Source organism: Chelonoidis abingdonii, chromosome 1, assembly GCF_003597395.2.
Source record: "Chelonoidis abingdonii isolate Lonesome George chromosome 1, CheloAbing_2.0, whole genome shotgun sequence".
NCBI classification, from domain to species: Eukaryota; Metazoa; Chordata; order Testudines; family Testudinidae; genus Chelonoidis; species Chelonoidis abingdonii.
Genome location: NC_133769.1, coordinates 140,983,406 through 140,999,087, shown reverse-complemented (window position 1 = coordinate 140,999,087; position 15,682 = coordinate 140,983,406). Strand labels below are relative to the sequence as shown.

Sequence of the window (15,682 nt, the reverse complement as noted above, 5' to 3'; positions counted from 1 at the left end):
TGGATAGGGGGTGAGAGTCCCGGGAGGTGGTGGTCAGGGGACAAGGTGCAGGGGAGGGTTTGAATGGGTTGGGGATTCTGAAGGGGGCAGTCAGGGGGCGGGAAGTGGGAAAGGGCAGATAGGGGGCAGGGGCTAGGCTATTTGGAGAGGCACAGCCTTCCCTACCCAGCCCTCCATTCAGTTGCGCAACCCCAATGTGGCCCTCGGGCCAAAAAGTTTTCCCACCCCTGTACCACAGCTATCATTGTGACACTTATGGCCGGACATTCTAAAGAGTTCAGCACCTGACATGCTGAGGCCTTGTCTGCATGGTGAGTTACTGTGTAGCAAGGCAGAGTGGGAATCTACAGTGCAGTAACTTGCTGTGGTGTACCATCCCACGTGGACACTGCTACAGCACGGCGGAACTCCCGGAGTGCAGCTTGGCATATTATGCATTCAAGTAGTCAAGCCATACTGCGGAACTTTAATTGCACGATTTCAGTGCCCACATGGGGCGTTGCAGCATGGCAAGCTGGTGCACTGTAGTTTCACACCCTGTTTTATCTCACAGTAACTCTCCATGAATACAAGCCATGAGCTCTTTGAAAACATGCAATATGAACTTATTTTGATGCCTAAAAAAGGAACTAAGCTCTCTTGAAAATCTGGCCCAGTGAGCAAATACAGAACTGATGGTATGTACAGCTCTCTGCGCAAAGTTACTGTGATGGATGCTTGCTGTGCTAACAGTAGAACTATTTTAATCTTGCACATTTTAGTCTTGAAAGTGGTAATCATAAGTTCAATGGCCATGAACTTCACAAAGGTTCAAACAAGTCCACCTTTCCTATATTCAGAATCCACAGGCAAGGTTTGAGTTTGCAGTGGTTTGTGCATTGTTACGCAGCTTTCCTGATTCATCAAATGTAGCTTTAGTGGCCAGGCTGGAAAATATTATTTTAGGTTATAATTCTATGATAAGAGGAGACAGCAAATACACATTCAGAAAGAAATGTGGAGGACAGGTGCTGGCTGAGTGTGGGAAGGAGTTTGAAGGAGAGGACTGTGTACATCTGGGGGATTAGTAGAGAAAACTAATTATGACAGGTAAATTTAGAGAAAGAAAGATAAAATAGAAAACCAGGAAGGGAAGCATTTCAGCCTGTTATCTTCACTGCCACAGTAAGTCATAAAGAACATTGCTAAGATTGTATAGTTTTATGTCCATTGATAACATGTAAATATGTAAGCTAAGCTAACAAGTGTAAACTTTGCGTGTTTCTAAGCTGGAGGCAGGAGGGAAATCCATCTCATGTGAAATATTACCCAATTGGAGAGAGACCCAATGGGGTAGAAGGTCTTGTAGAGTACTCCTCAGGAGCATTATCTACTGACCCAGCAGGACACCAATCTGATTCAACATAGGAAGTGCTGTAAGAAGGGGCCAAGGCATTAGGAAGGCAACACCCCAGAAGGGACCCCCCCCATGTTCATCAGTAAACTTCAGAAGCCTCTCCTCAGGTAACATCATGTAGTACATGAGATGAAACCAAAGGAGGAAATGACCCTACTATGGACCCAGTTCCAGAGCATGAACCAACAGCTGGAATCCTATATAAACTTGACACTGCTGAGGGGGATTTAGAAAGGCAGAAGGTAATTACTCAGGAATTTAGTCAGGACCCCAGGGCTACCACCTCAGCCCAGAGTGCCAGAGGGATCTTTGAAAACACAGAGGTCAGGCTCTTGGTTTTACCTCTCATTTAAAATTCAGCACGTACAGCTGCACAGTGCTCCCCAGGGCCGGCGCTACCATTTAGGCGACCTACGCAATGGCCTAGGGCGCCAGAATTTTGGGGGGCGCTATTTTACCGGTGCGGGGCGGCACACGGGTCTGGGGGACCTACCGCAGTCATTTCGGCGGACGGTCCGCTGCTGGAAAGGCTCCGGCAGGTCCACCGGAACCTTTAGACCAGCGGACCGTCCACCGAAATGACTGCGGTAGGTCCGCCGGAGCCTTTAGACCAGTGCACAGTCCGCCGAAATGACTGCGGTAGGTCCACCGGACCCGCGGGGGGCGGCGAAATGGCCGTCCGCCTAGGGCGTCAGATACCCTGGCGCCACTCCTGGTGCTCCCTAATGCCTTGCCGCAGCCACGTTGGCTCAGTATTGATTTAAAGGGAAGACCGTTGAGTCTTAAATCACCAGCACTACTTGCTCCAGCATGTAGGTTTTCCACTGATAGAATTTCTGACACATTTATTTCCTTTCAAGCTGCCAGCCTCCAAAGAAAACTGTCCCTTTCCTCATATTCCATGTCTCCTCTTCTCAGATAAATACTGATAATGGATTTGTAAACCATTTGATGATGGCTAATTAAGGTTTAGCAGCAGCAGTGGCAACTTGTTGCATATAGTGATTAAACTAGAAGAAGAATGGTTCATTCATCAGCTTGCTAGCCTGGGATTTGGGAGATCTCAGATTCATTCCCTGCTCTGCTGCAGACTTCCTGTGTGACCTTGGGCAAGCTTCTTTGCCTCAGTTCCCCATTTGTAAACTAGGGATACCAGCAATACCCTGCCTTTCTGAGGTTTTGTGAGGATCAGACTGCTGACAGTGGGGGCAAAAGGGGCAATTTCCCAAGGATCTGGGTGATTTAAAAGGACCTGGGGGCCCCTGGCTGCTCTCGCCACCAGCACCACAGCTGGGCTAAGGGAGGATTCCTGCCCACCCTCATTCTGCGCTGCTCCTGGAAGCAGTCAGCACATTCCTGCGGCCCCTGGGGATGGAGCACTGACTCTGCAGCTCCCATTGGCCGGGAACTGTGGCCAATGGGAGCTGCAGGGACGGTGCCTGAGAGCAGTGGTGTGCCGAGAACCCCTGGACCCCTGCCTAGGAGGTCCCTCTCGGGAGCTGCCCAAAGTAAGCACTGACAGCCTGACTCCCTCCTGCACCCCAATCCCTAGCCCCAACCTAGAGCCCGCACCCAAACTCCCTCCAAGATTCTGACCCCGCACCCCCTTCTGCACCCAAACTCCCTCCTAGAGCCTGCACTCCGCACCCCATGCCGCACCCCAACCCCCTGTCCCAGCCTGGTGAAAGTGAAGGAGGATGGGGGAGAGTGAGCGACAGAGGGAGAGGGGATGGGGTGAGCTGGGGTTAGGGCCTCTGAGAAGCGGCGTAGCAGGCACGTAGTCTCAGGGAGGGGTTAGGTGGGGGCAGGACAACAGTCTTTGGGTTTGCACCATTAGACAGTTGGCAACCCTACCGGGTGGGCATGTAGAAGCCCTGGCCATGCTGGAAGAGCATGCCCAGCAGCTCAGCCAGCAGCTCTCTGGGCACCAGCCAGCACAGGCACTGCACTGCCCAAATGTCAGGCGGATCACATCTGCTTGGGGCCCATTGACTCTTCTGCCCTGGGACCCAGAATTGCTGTCGGTGGGCCTGATGAAGATATACTCATTAGAGATTGTGAGGTGCTCACCATTACTACCGCAGTAGTGGCCATTCGCTATCTAATTGATAGGCAGAATGTATTTTGTCTTATTCAACAGCAACTACTGCAGTGACTGAAGTGATAGCATTGATATCCTGTGAAGAGAATCCCAGGTAGTTTTCTATGGCTAGAAGGATGATGTCTGCATCTCAAGGACTCAAGTGTTACGTATGGGAGAAATAAATATGGTAGATTCAGAGTACTCAGGATCAGGGCCAATCAACCCATTTGGCCTGGGCCTTAAGATCAAAGGAGGCCTCAGATTTAGACACTTTTTAATTTTTTGGCAATTGAAAAGTTTCACAACTTTTTTTTATGTGCATCCCTATCGGACCAAAATGTAACACACACACTCAGCTTAGAGCTGCAAATTTAAGCAAATAAGAGATGGGATTTGGTAAAAGACATAATTTTATGGTTAACTGATACAGATTTTGTCACATTAAAGAGTTAAAAATGTTCATAAATATTAATAAAAATATATCAGTTCTGATGGCACAAGATTAGAACGTGATGAACGTCTCCTCTCAGATCAGCTGATAATATAAATAAACCACTATTAGTGGCTGGCAGTGGATCTAGTGCGTGTTGAAAGACAGAGAATTGTTACATTTTCATGTCTTTATAGTTTTAAGTCTAGTTAACTAAGGAATTATTTATCTGTGAGAATTCCTCATTATTATTATGGTAGCTAAAAGAGATGACTGGTTGGTTGATTGACCCTAGCTTGATAGTTTGACCATGATCATAGGCTTTCATAGTCTATAGGCCCAGATTCAAGGTGAAAATATGTGAGGACAATCTTGTACAGTGAGTTTCATGAGGACACACGTTTGAAATTTTTGGACATTATCCCTCTGTCTGTATCCGTGTCTGTGTTTACTATATATATGTCATCCCTTTGTCTTCAGTCCAGCCTGCTATTTTATACCTTGCGTGCTTGAGTTTTGATTCAGTGATAAGGATAATAACCTGTATGACTGTTTCATTTTGTGTTCTTCATTAGTATTCCTTTGTTTTAAGTCTTTCAGCATTGTGTACCATTCAGCATTTGTGTACATGTTTACAGTAGAAGATTTCAAGTGTAAATAAGCTACTTATTTACAGTAGAGCATTTCAAGGGTGGATATGCTACTTATTTACAGTAGAACATTTCAGATATGGTTGGCTACAAGTTGCATATTTTTGTCAGTTTGCCTGCATCAGTGGCTTCAGGTGAATGCACCTTAAACGTGTTGAAGCAGGTAAAGAACTATCACCGTTCAACTATGAGACAAGAGCGTTTGAATGGGCTCGCCATGCTTAATATCAACTATGACATTGCACGAAAGCTAGATTTTTTCCTCAAGAATTAGTGCATTTCCACAGAAAAAGGCTAGAAAAGCTTTTTTTAATACAAAAATATTCAAATTATGTCCCACTCTTTGTTTGGTGCCTTATTTTGTTTTCATGTGTTGTCATTTTTTATTTTTATTATGGCTAAAGGCCTCAAAAGCTGGAAGTGGCCTGGGTCTCTCTGGAGCTCTCAGAGGGTCTGCTCAGGATCCACCTAGGGAATAGGTGGGATTGACAGGGGATGAACTCCTTTCCACTTTTGATATATTAAAATATTTTACACGGAGGCCTCATTCTTCATTGTCCTGATACAAGTATATTCATTTACACCAGTGCAAGGTGAGTGTAGAGCATCACCATATCAGAATGGTACCATTATACCTCTTCCCTGTGCTGATATTTCTGACTTCACAAAATGCAGGAGAATGGAGAATCAGGACCATTACATACACTTCTGCTCAGAAAAGTGACTTCAAAAATAGCATTGTAGGCTCCTTTTGCCTTGTCCCTCAATGATTTTTTTTATCAAATGCACTCAGTTTGTAAGCAGATTGGCTGGGGTTGGGGGAAGAAGAGAAATTCTAGGTGCCAGCCCTGTAAACAGCTTGAGATATGAGAGTCAGGCTGGTCTTTTTCCTTCTCCTGCACCCTCACTCGTAATTAAGATTCTATAGGGCCAATTCCACTCTTTGTGACACCTGTATATCCTCATGAAAAGGATTTACACCGTGGGTAACTGCTTGGTCCTGTAACTGGAAATTAATAATAATGCAAAAGACTAAATAGCTTTCACCTTACTCTTCTGTACCTGTTTTTGGAGCTGCAGGGCCTAAAAGAAAAGTACTGAAAACTTCCCTTAATCACTAAGGTCAGGAGAAATTACTCTGCATGCTGACAGTGAGCAGATCTGTTGAGTGAGAAGGTGCAATATTTAGTCACTTGCGTAGAACAAAATCATGTTAACCACTGGTGAAAAGAGCCAAGTCCAAATGCACATTCACTGGAACTCCTGCTTCATCCATACAGGTTTGGCAGTGTGGGGGTCGGATAGAAGTCTTGCCCTGTTCAAGAGTTGCTCACCTGGAAAGAGCGCACAAACCCTACTTGCTGGACTTTAGCATTGCTGTGAGACGCAACGCCCTGAGAGTGGCTGAAGTGTGGATGGACGACTATAAATACATGGTTTATTTCGCATGGAATCTTCCTATGGAGGTGTATATGTTTGGTTGTTTAGAATTGGTTTCTTTAAATTGAGATGGTCATTCGTATGGGAGCAAATGACTAACAGTGGCCTCAGTAGGCCAAGAAATCACAATGAGGCCAGACGTAGCAAACAGAGGGTGTTTGTGAGATTTGCCCATTTAAAACCATTACTATTATTATTGCAGTGCCTAGGAGCCTGTGTCATGGACCAGGACCCCATTGTGCTAGGCACGGTACATGGTACAAAAAGATAGTTTCTGCCCCATACAATGTAATAATTTCTAACCTTTTGAAAACAAGAAGTTTGTTTGGATTTTTGCAAGTTTATAATAATAGAGAAAATGAACTGGGCATCCTTGAATATCTTTTCAAAGTGCAGTCATAAATAATAGGCAAGTCAGTTACTTTTCATCAAATGACCCTGTAACACCCTACACTAATTGACCGCCATGCCCAAAATGCTGCAGAGTCCCACCTCCCCACTCTCCGACACCCATTTCTCACAGGCCAGGGATAAATCAAGAGTGGGACTTACAGCATGCTCTGCAGACTGAGAAACGTTTGGGTTGGGAAATCAAGCGCTCGGAATTAAGGAAATTCAGAGAGATGGTTGAAAGCTCAACCTTAACTTTCCTCCATTGTTGTGCTCATGCCTTCAACTACAATCTCTCTACGTATCATTGTAAGTCATGTCAATTAATATATAATGCAAACTGGACTTTCTTGTACATCATTATGTTAGTAAATCTCAGTGCAGTGCATACATTCTTCAAGATTGGCTAGATTTGTAAATCTCATAGCGATGGCAAAGCACACCTCATGAGCATGGCAAAATGGCAGCTTTCTCTCTGAAACTTTGAGATACTTTTGGTTCTATTGCACACATTTAAAATGCGTAGTGATTTATTGTTCTTCATAACTAGTAACAGATCACATTTTTGTACCTTGCCATTTTCCTTTAAAGGTGACCTGGCAAAGGTGGTGATTGGGGAGGGGGGAGGTTTTGTATGCCTATTTTCTTTCTTCCTTGATGTAAGAAGCTCTGCATGCTGTTTTTAATTTTTATTTCCTCCCATTTAAAGACATCAGGAATGTCAAGTCATTTTTTAATGGAAGAACTTATAGATCAAAGGTGTATTGCCCTTACCTGGAGTGGTGTTTTGAGTTTTCAAAAAAAAGGAGATTTTTTTTTTGCCAGGGATTCAGTTAAGTAGATGTTAATGAAAACAAAATACCCTGAATAAAATAGCACTTGTTCTTCCAATGAATCAGTTCTTAACCTCCATTGTATCTGTGATTTCATAGACATACTCATTCTCCAATCAGTCTTCCAGGTAAAACACAATCTGAATTTCTAATGTAAAATTAATCAGGGATTTTTTAAAAGCAGATTTTAGATATTCTTTATATATTATGAAGAGGCAACAAAAATGGGGGGTATAAGTCAATTTTCCCTCCATTTTTTCAGGTCGCTTTTAAAATTAATGACTGAAAAATGTGGTGTTTTTTCAGAATCCTGGAATAGACTATGGAGATGTTTCTTCCAGAAAGGAGCTAAGAAAGAAACTGAACTGTAAAAGCTTTGATTGGTACATAAAGAATGTTTATCCTAATTTAATACCTTTGACCACCGTAGTTGGCTATGGAACAGTAAGTACTGTGCATGTCTACTGAATATATGCAACAGTTAGATAGCTCCAGTATTATGAAGGTTGTTTAAGGCAATTTCTTCTGTGTTCCTTATCAGTCTAACCTGGGTTGCTCTTGTAAATTAGTCATATTATAACCATAGTATTGGTTTTACTAGAGGTTTTAGAGATGTTTAAAGTGAGTGTTATCTTTCTGTAAAACTTTCTGTACCTATTGCATATCTAAACTGTGCCCACTGCATGTCTACCAGCATAAACATAAAATAGCATAGGAAGGTATTTAGAAGGACACATTTTTGTGCAACGTAAGAATGCTCACAGAGCAGGGAACAACAATGGATGAAATCTCTCCCCATAATTGTCTGCAATGTTCAATAGAATATTATGCAGACACATCACAGAAATGAAAAGTTCAACAAAGTAATCATTGCCTGCAGTACAGCTGTAAATCAAGGGAGGACAGTATCTTCTGGTCACTCATTTCAGAGTTGTTAAGTTGCTTTTTAAATTTGGACCGGAACAATGATCATGATAGAGGGAAAAATTGTAGCTAAAGAAGAATAAAATATACAGAATGTGAAAGAAACAATTGTCAATTTAAAAACAATGGACCACATTTTCAAAACTCCTCTGGCTGAATTGGATACACACAGATTGTGCCAAGTGCAAACTCAAATACATGCAAACCTTTGTTTTGCACACAATGAAACAGAACACAATTGTTTTTAAAGATTCAATCAAATGAGAATTTTTTGTTTAGGTTAAAAAGACATTTCCAAAAAGTTTCAATGGAAAAAATGCAGCCTTTTCCATTGGTGATACTTGTAGTGATGTGGTTTATATGAGACTGTTCTATGATTATACTGTATCAGTGAACAATTGTGTTGTAGCAGGGTTCCCCAACCTGAGGAGTTGTCTACACTATAAAGCCTTTGCCAGAACCCCTAGTAGAGATGCATCATATGTTAATAGAATGAGTTCTTCCACTAGTGTATGTAAAACACTTCCCTCAATGACATTAGCTAAGCTAAGCACTGTTCGGTCATCATAGTTGTGTCTACACACGGGGGGAGGGGGCAGTTTGCTGGCATAGCTACATTGGCCGGAGGATGTCATTTTTTTGTACTTATAGCTGAATTTTGTAGTGTAGACCAAACCCCATTGTTTCTTTGATGTATAGATACTAGAAAAGCCTTCAGATTTGCTTCTCATGTTTTCTGGGATGATGTCAACTCTGAAAAGTTGTTTTGTGGTTTCTTTTTCTAAATCCATCCTGTGTTCTCCTGTTACTGTAGAGTCTGAAGCAAAACTGCAAACCAGCATAGCTCTCAGCAGAGTTTACAAAAACAGTGATGGGAACAGGAAGATGTGGTAGTTATTTCATGCATTAATATGCCTGTTTTATCTCTGTAGATGAAAAACACTCTGAATGAGAACATCTGCATAGATCAAGGCCCTGTCCCTGGAAACACTCCAATAATGTATGTCTGTCATGTTTACTCACCACAGGTATTTAAAAACAAGCTATTTAACTGCAACCAGAAATCTTTTGTTAGCCTTTGCTTTGGATTCTTTGCTAGACAATGAAATAGACTCCTGAAAATTGTTCTTCATGTGCTGTCATGCAGGGAAGACTAATTTTATTTTGTAAGTAAACAAGTAAAATCCCAAATAAAAAATGAATGGCAGTAGTCTCATAGACTTTAAGGTCAGAAGGGACCATCATACTCATCTATCTGACCTCCTGCTCATTGCAGGCCAAGGCAGATACCATCATGGTCTAAGTACATTGTCGGTTCCATTTTTACGGGGAGGTGTCCTCACTTACCACCTTCCCTCCCCACTCACACATTGACAACCATTTTTCTTGCCCATGGTGGTTCTAGCAGAGAGGCGAAGGATTGAATGGGATGCAGACTGAACTCCTCACTCTTCACTTGTTCTGTCACTAGGAGGGACACTAGTAATTACAGTTCCACTGTAATAATCAACCTGTTTTCTATGAACAGAGGAGAACAAGACTGATGTCATAACTCTAATGGGTCAAATTCATCCTGGTTTAACTTCAATGATATCAGTGAATTTGGCCCCATCTATCTAATGTTAGTCACTTTCACAAATGTCTGGTATCCTCCTTTGGGATTTTATCAGTGTCTTAGCTCACCTACTCCGATGTAATGTTCCCTTTCAGCACTTGTTTTATCTCAGCACTGGAGAAATGTATATAGGAGGCCTACAATCTCGACAGAATGCAGTAGATCGTTGCCTAATTGACCCTGGCTCAGGAGACCTCCCATTTATAGAGCAATGTAATGAGGCTGTGAAAAAGGGACTGAATATGCATTGGGATTTTAAGCAGGTAGGTGAATTTCTATGTCTCTACATTTCAATGGAATCTTTCATCCTGAAAGAGCCTAAAATGCTTTACGTACAAGAGGGCAAATTTTCACATGGGGAAGCCCCAGCTGTAGGATTTGTACATGCAATTCAAGGAGCCAAGCTGATGTCACTGGGAGCAGCAGCTGCTCTGCACCTAATAGGTCAGAACCTGGATACCTCAAACTCCATTTTATCTTCCACTCTCCCAACAACTACCCAAGCATCCTTAGCAACAACATGGGTTCTGTTTTAATAACTGGAGTTATATCAATCTCCTAGAGCTGGAAGGGACCTTGAAAGGTCACTGAGTCCAGCCCCCTGCCTCCATTAGCAGGACCAAGTATTGATTTTTGCCCCAGATCCCTAAGGGGCCCCTTCAAGGATTGAACTCATGACCTTGGATTTAGCAGGCCAATGCTCAAACCACTGAGCTATCCCTCCCCCTGTCTGACTATTAGGCACTGGGATTAGGCCATTCTCGGCAGCTTGGCTGTGGAACTACTTGTCAGAAGAGATCAGAGTGGGCTGACATCTGTTCAGTACAAAGTGATCTGATAAAGCCTTCACCCAGGATAGACAATCTTTACAAAGGCAAAACAGTCCGACCCAAACAAAGCCATACTCCTCTGCCCCAGAAAAATACCTTTTGATTTGAGATTTGAGTTCCTTAATTTTGTGCAGTACTTATACACCACAGTGATAGCTGGCATCAAATCATTAGATAGACCGACTCAAGATCTGGGCACAGGGTCTCCCTCTGCTTTTTTAGGATCTGGTCTAAGATACTCAGATACTACTGTGGTGGGGTGGTATAAAAATGTAGACAAGGAGAGAGAGAAGATCATGGTGTCGAGTTTAACAGGTTCTTGGCAGAAAGAATTGAGGCCAGTCAGAACTCAGGCCAGCCTGGCTCTGCTCCCCAGAATTCTCAACCAAGTATCCCTTAGTTGCCATCTTCTTTCCCCTTCTCCCGTCTCCCCCACGTTAGCCTGCCCCCAGAGCAAAGTGTTTTGAAACATTGTGGATCACTCACCTCAGAAATATTACTGATTTGGCATGAAGGGTGGGATTCTGACAGATTTCTTTTGTCCTTAATCTGGCTTGTGACCACATGTCTGGAGACAATTTAAAGTAGAGAACAGATACCTTTGAAAGGCTGTCAATCCATCTTAAAAGCAAACCTATAATTCATATAAGTCATATATAAGGCTATGCTGTGAAACACAAAAAACTGAGTTTTGTAGTGGGGCCCATTGAAGCTGGGTGGACCAACCGTATTTAAAAGGAAAACTATACTAAAGTATAAAGCTTTGGCAGTGTATTGATATCACTATGATTTCACTTCTTTAAATTACTCCACCCTACACAAAACATTTCACATGCTAGTATTGACTTGGGAAAAATCAGCTGCCTTGAATGAGTTCCCTTGGATGTTAGGGTTGTCCTTGTACAACATGTGCATTAGTGCCAGTCTAAAGACCTATCTTGTGATTTATTTGAACTCTAAAGAAGGTAACTGTATTTGAGTAAGCTTTAAAGATTTCCCTGTAACTTACTGATCTCTCTTTATCAGTACATATGGAGTCTTCTGTTTACCAGAAAAGAGTTGTTTTTGTATCTCTGATTAATTTATAGGGATCACATCTGTAAATATTGTCTAGTCTTTGAATATTTGAATAACTTCATCATTCTGCTGTGTCTCACTGGTTTGTCCTCTTCTTTGCCGAGTTACAGAGTCATAGATTTTAAAACCCAGATTGGCGCCTAGATCATCTAATTTGACCTCCTGTATAGAACAGGCCACGGAGCACACCCAGCACCTGCACACTAATCCAGCAACTGAAATGAGACCAAAGTATTCTTTCTGTTACTAATTTATTACTAGCTGGCACCCCGATGCTAACTTAACTCCAGAGTAATAACTTTCCACCTTCTGAAGCTGCACAGTTTGGTTCACTCAGTCAAACTGAGAAACTTTCTTTCCTACCTATGACCACAGTCAAGCTAGATGCAGTGACAAAAATGTATTCTGTCTGTGTGCAGAGAACATTTTCCAGGGCCACCCAGAGGATTCAGGGGGTCTGGGGCAAAGCAATTTCGGGGGGGCCCTTCCATAAAAAAAATTGCAATACTATACAATACTATATTCTCATGGGGGCCCCTGCAGGGCCTGGGGCAAATTGCCCCACTTGCTCCCCTCTCATGGATGACCCTGGTAAAAATAAACCTTCTGAATCTCAGCACAAACCCAGTTTTGAGAAAACTTCTTTACAAGGTATCACTGGTTCTGAGGATCAGCTAGTGCTAAAAGGCACTAAAGCTCATTAAAAGGGTTGGACAAATATTTTTCTGTCAAAACTTTTTTTGGACTGAAAACTAGGGTTTTTTAAAAAGCAGAAAAAAATCACGGACAATGTCTACTTTCCTTCAAATTGTTGGGGTCTTTTTAATTGAAGCTGAATAGTCTGCCAAAACCGAATATGGTTGGGTTCAGGAGTGTGTGCAAAATTGTGCTTCTGTTGTTTGTTTTAAAGAAACAAGAAAAATTCTGCTTAAAAAAATCCAAAACTTTGAACCTCAGCTTGATCAAATGCCTGAGCCCATCCAGTCAAGATTTTCCAGGTTTCTGATCCTTCGGCTTCCTTGACTCATATCTATCTCCATAACTTGGGTTCATTTAGCAGGACTAGAACAGCATGGGTCAACCAGTAAGTCCATCAGCCCATAGTCCGTCTTCCGACATGGCCAATGGCAAGTACCCAGGGGTGAACCTAACTGGTAAGATCAAGTGATCTCCTTGCCATCCCTCTCACACCTGACAAACCGGGCTAGGAACACGCAATCTACTCTAACCCACTTCGGGCTGGTAAATCCATGCCATAGGAATCAACACGCCATCAATTATCGTTTCCTAGACACGGCATCCAGGGACCCTCACAAACTGGAGAAAGGTTACTGGTTTTCTTAAAACTTAGTACAACCCAAACGACATTGACTTGTTCCAGAATCTAGGATGAGCCTATGTTGTGAAAACTGAAATGCTCAAAATAGCACATGCATGTAAATGGACACAGGGTGCTAAAATTCAATTAACCCAGGGGTTCTCAAACTGGGGGGTTGGGACCCCTCAGGGGGTCACGAGGTTATTACTGAGAGTCCTGAGCTATCAGACTCCACCTCAAACCCCACTTTGCCTCCAGCATTTATAATAGTGTTAAATATATAAAAAAGTGCTTTCAATTTATAAAGGGGGGAGTTGCACTCAGAGGTTTGCTGTGTGAAAGGGGTCCCCAGTACAAACATTTGAGAACCACTGAATTAACCCCTCTGAAGCCTCAGGGAATGCAGGGGAGAGGGGAGGTCATCTTTGGTAGGGTTGAGAAGGAGGTAGGTGGTGTAGGATATTGCTCTTCTCATGTGATCCCTTCCCCAGTGGCTATTTTTAAAGGAATCTACCCTCCCCTGACATGAATCTCCCTATGGCACTGAAATTAAATATAGACTATAATTTGGCATTTGAGAAGTGAAAGGGATGGTAGCCCTAATGGAAAAGCTAACAGCTTGGCTCTTATGCAAGCCTCAAACTGCTGAATGAGTTTAGGGTAGGGAAGGCTGTGCCCCCCAAACAGCCTGGCCCTGCTCCCCTATCTGATCCCCACCCACTTCCTGCCCCCCGACTGCCCGCCCCCCTCAGAATCCTCGACTCATCCTGCTCCTTGTCCCCTCACCATCCTCCAGAGACCCTCCCCCCAACCACCAGCCCAGGACCCCACCCCTGCTCCCTGTCCTCTGACTGCCCGCCCCCGCCCCGCTAAGTCCTGACAGACCCCCAGAATGCCCACAATCCAACCCTCTCTGTTCCCTGTCCCCTGACTGTCCACCCAACCTCTGCCCCCTCCCTGCACCCTGACTGTCCCCAGGACTCCCTGCCCCTCATCCAACGGCCTCGGCCCCTTACCCCCGGCTCCCCCCTCACCCGGAGCCTCAGCACACGACATCTAGGAGCATCCCTGAACAACGCTGCAGCATGGCTCCGGCGGAGCTCCTGAGCTCCTCCCCACTCATAGCCATGTGGTAAGAGGGCGAGGCTGCAAGCTCCAGCGGGGCCTGAGCTCCCTGCACTCAGCGTGGAGCTCTCAGTCCTGCCCCCTTACAACGTGGCTCTGAGTGTGGAAGAGCTCAGGATCCCCACTGGAGGCACGCTGCAGCTGTTCAAAGATGCTCCTGGATGCGCTGAGGCTCCGGGACAGGGGTGGAGGCGAGGTCAGGCCAGGGCCAGGGAGGGAGCCTTGGCTGCTCTTATGGGGCAAATTGCCCCACTTGCCCCCCCTTCTGGGCGACCCTGACATTTTCAATGACCTGACATATCTTACAGAAATCAAGAGAATTGTTTACTGCCTGGGCACTCAGTTCTGAAATGCAGACTGCAACTTGTCTCATGCTTCTTTCATTTTGCAGGGATCATCAGTGATGAACAAGAAAACTAAGAGATGCCTCGAAATTGTAAAGGATAATCTGTCTTCGCCTTACAGACTTGTAATGCAGAACTGCACTGGACAAAAATGGAATATTCAACACACAGTTAATGATTGGGGCAAGAGAAGTTCTCTGAGATAGCTTATTTATCTCAACCAACAGATGACTTGGCATTGACTCTAGGAAGCCGGGAAATTGGGATCACCAGGAAAACATATTCAGAGGTTTCCAAAGAAGAGCAAGACTTCTGTTGCTAGGACATTACACAATGGAAATTATCTCAGGTAGACTCTATAACATTTGGGGGAGCACATTATTGGTGTGGAGGAATGTATGCTCTGAATTATGGGAGGATATGGGCACATAAACAGGAGGGTGACGGACACATGTACCATAGGTAGGTAGTTATCGTTGTGTGTATTTAAGTTGGCACTCAGCGAGGATAAACTGGAACCAAAGACTGGATGAAAGAAAATTGATCTTGTGTAGATCACTCAGGTGGGAGCTTGAAGATTCTGTGGTAGAAGGGAAACTAAGGAAATGCAAACAGAAATATTAGAAAGCAGGGGGTCTCAAACTGGGGTTTGCAAGGTTATTGGGGGGGGGTGTGCAAGCTGTTAGCCTCCACCACAAACCCCGCTTTTCATCCAGCATTTATAATGTTATAAAGTGTTTTTAATTTAAAAGGGGGGTCACACTCAGAAGCTTGCTATGTGAAAGGGGTCACCGGTACAAAAGTGTGAGAACCACTGTTATAATGGATGTGTTATTCAGAGGTGACCAGGACCTACAGCTCCCATTGACTTCACTTGGAAAGCTGGTTGTTCAGTACCTCTCAAAATCAGAACCAAGGTTTTTTGTTGTTGTTGTTGTTGTGTGTTTTTTTACAATGTGAGCCTTCTAAATAAGTGGCCTGATTTTCAAAAATGTTGAGCTCCCATTGAAATCAATAAACTACTTGCACTGGCCTCTTATTTTTGAAGCTCTTGGTTGAGACCTATACATGATATCTGTACCCTGCCTTTTATATTCAGGGGGGCCTTCAGTGGATGGGAAATCACCCTGCTTTCAGCTTGACCTTTATACACTCATCTAATCTATTAACTAGTGATGCAATGGAGTGGTGACTTGTTGGCTTCTGGGAGCTCCTTGTCAAAAGCCT

General features: G+C 43.8%; 1 protein-coding gene across 1 annotated transcript in view; it reads left to right on the top strand.

Moving 5' to 3' along the window:
* GALNT8 (polypeptide N-acetylgalactosaminyltransferase 8) overlaps nucleotides 1–15,482 on the top strand; it is a 44,970-nt gene extending 29,488 nt beyond the window's left edge. Inside the window, exons 7-11 of the mRNA XM_032787427.2 lie at nucleotides 5,840–6,025; nucleotides 7,529–7,666; nucleotides 9,079–9,174; nucleotides 9,857–10,024; nucleotides 14,503–15,482. Coding sequence (XP_032643318.1) covers nucleotides 5,840–6,025; nucleotides 7,529–7,666; nucleotides 9,079–9,174; nucleotides 9,857–10,024; nucleotides 14,503–14,661 — 747 coding nt within the window. The 3' untranslated portion in view covers nucleotides 14,662–15,482. The remainder of the gene's footprint in view (nucleotides 1–5,839; nucleotides 6,026–7,528; nucleotides 7,667–9,078; nucleotides 9,175–9,856; nucleotides 10,025–14,502) is intronic.
* The last annotated feature ends 200 nt before the right edge of the window (nucleotides 15,483–15,682 follow it).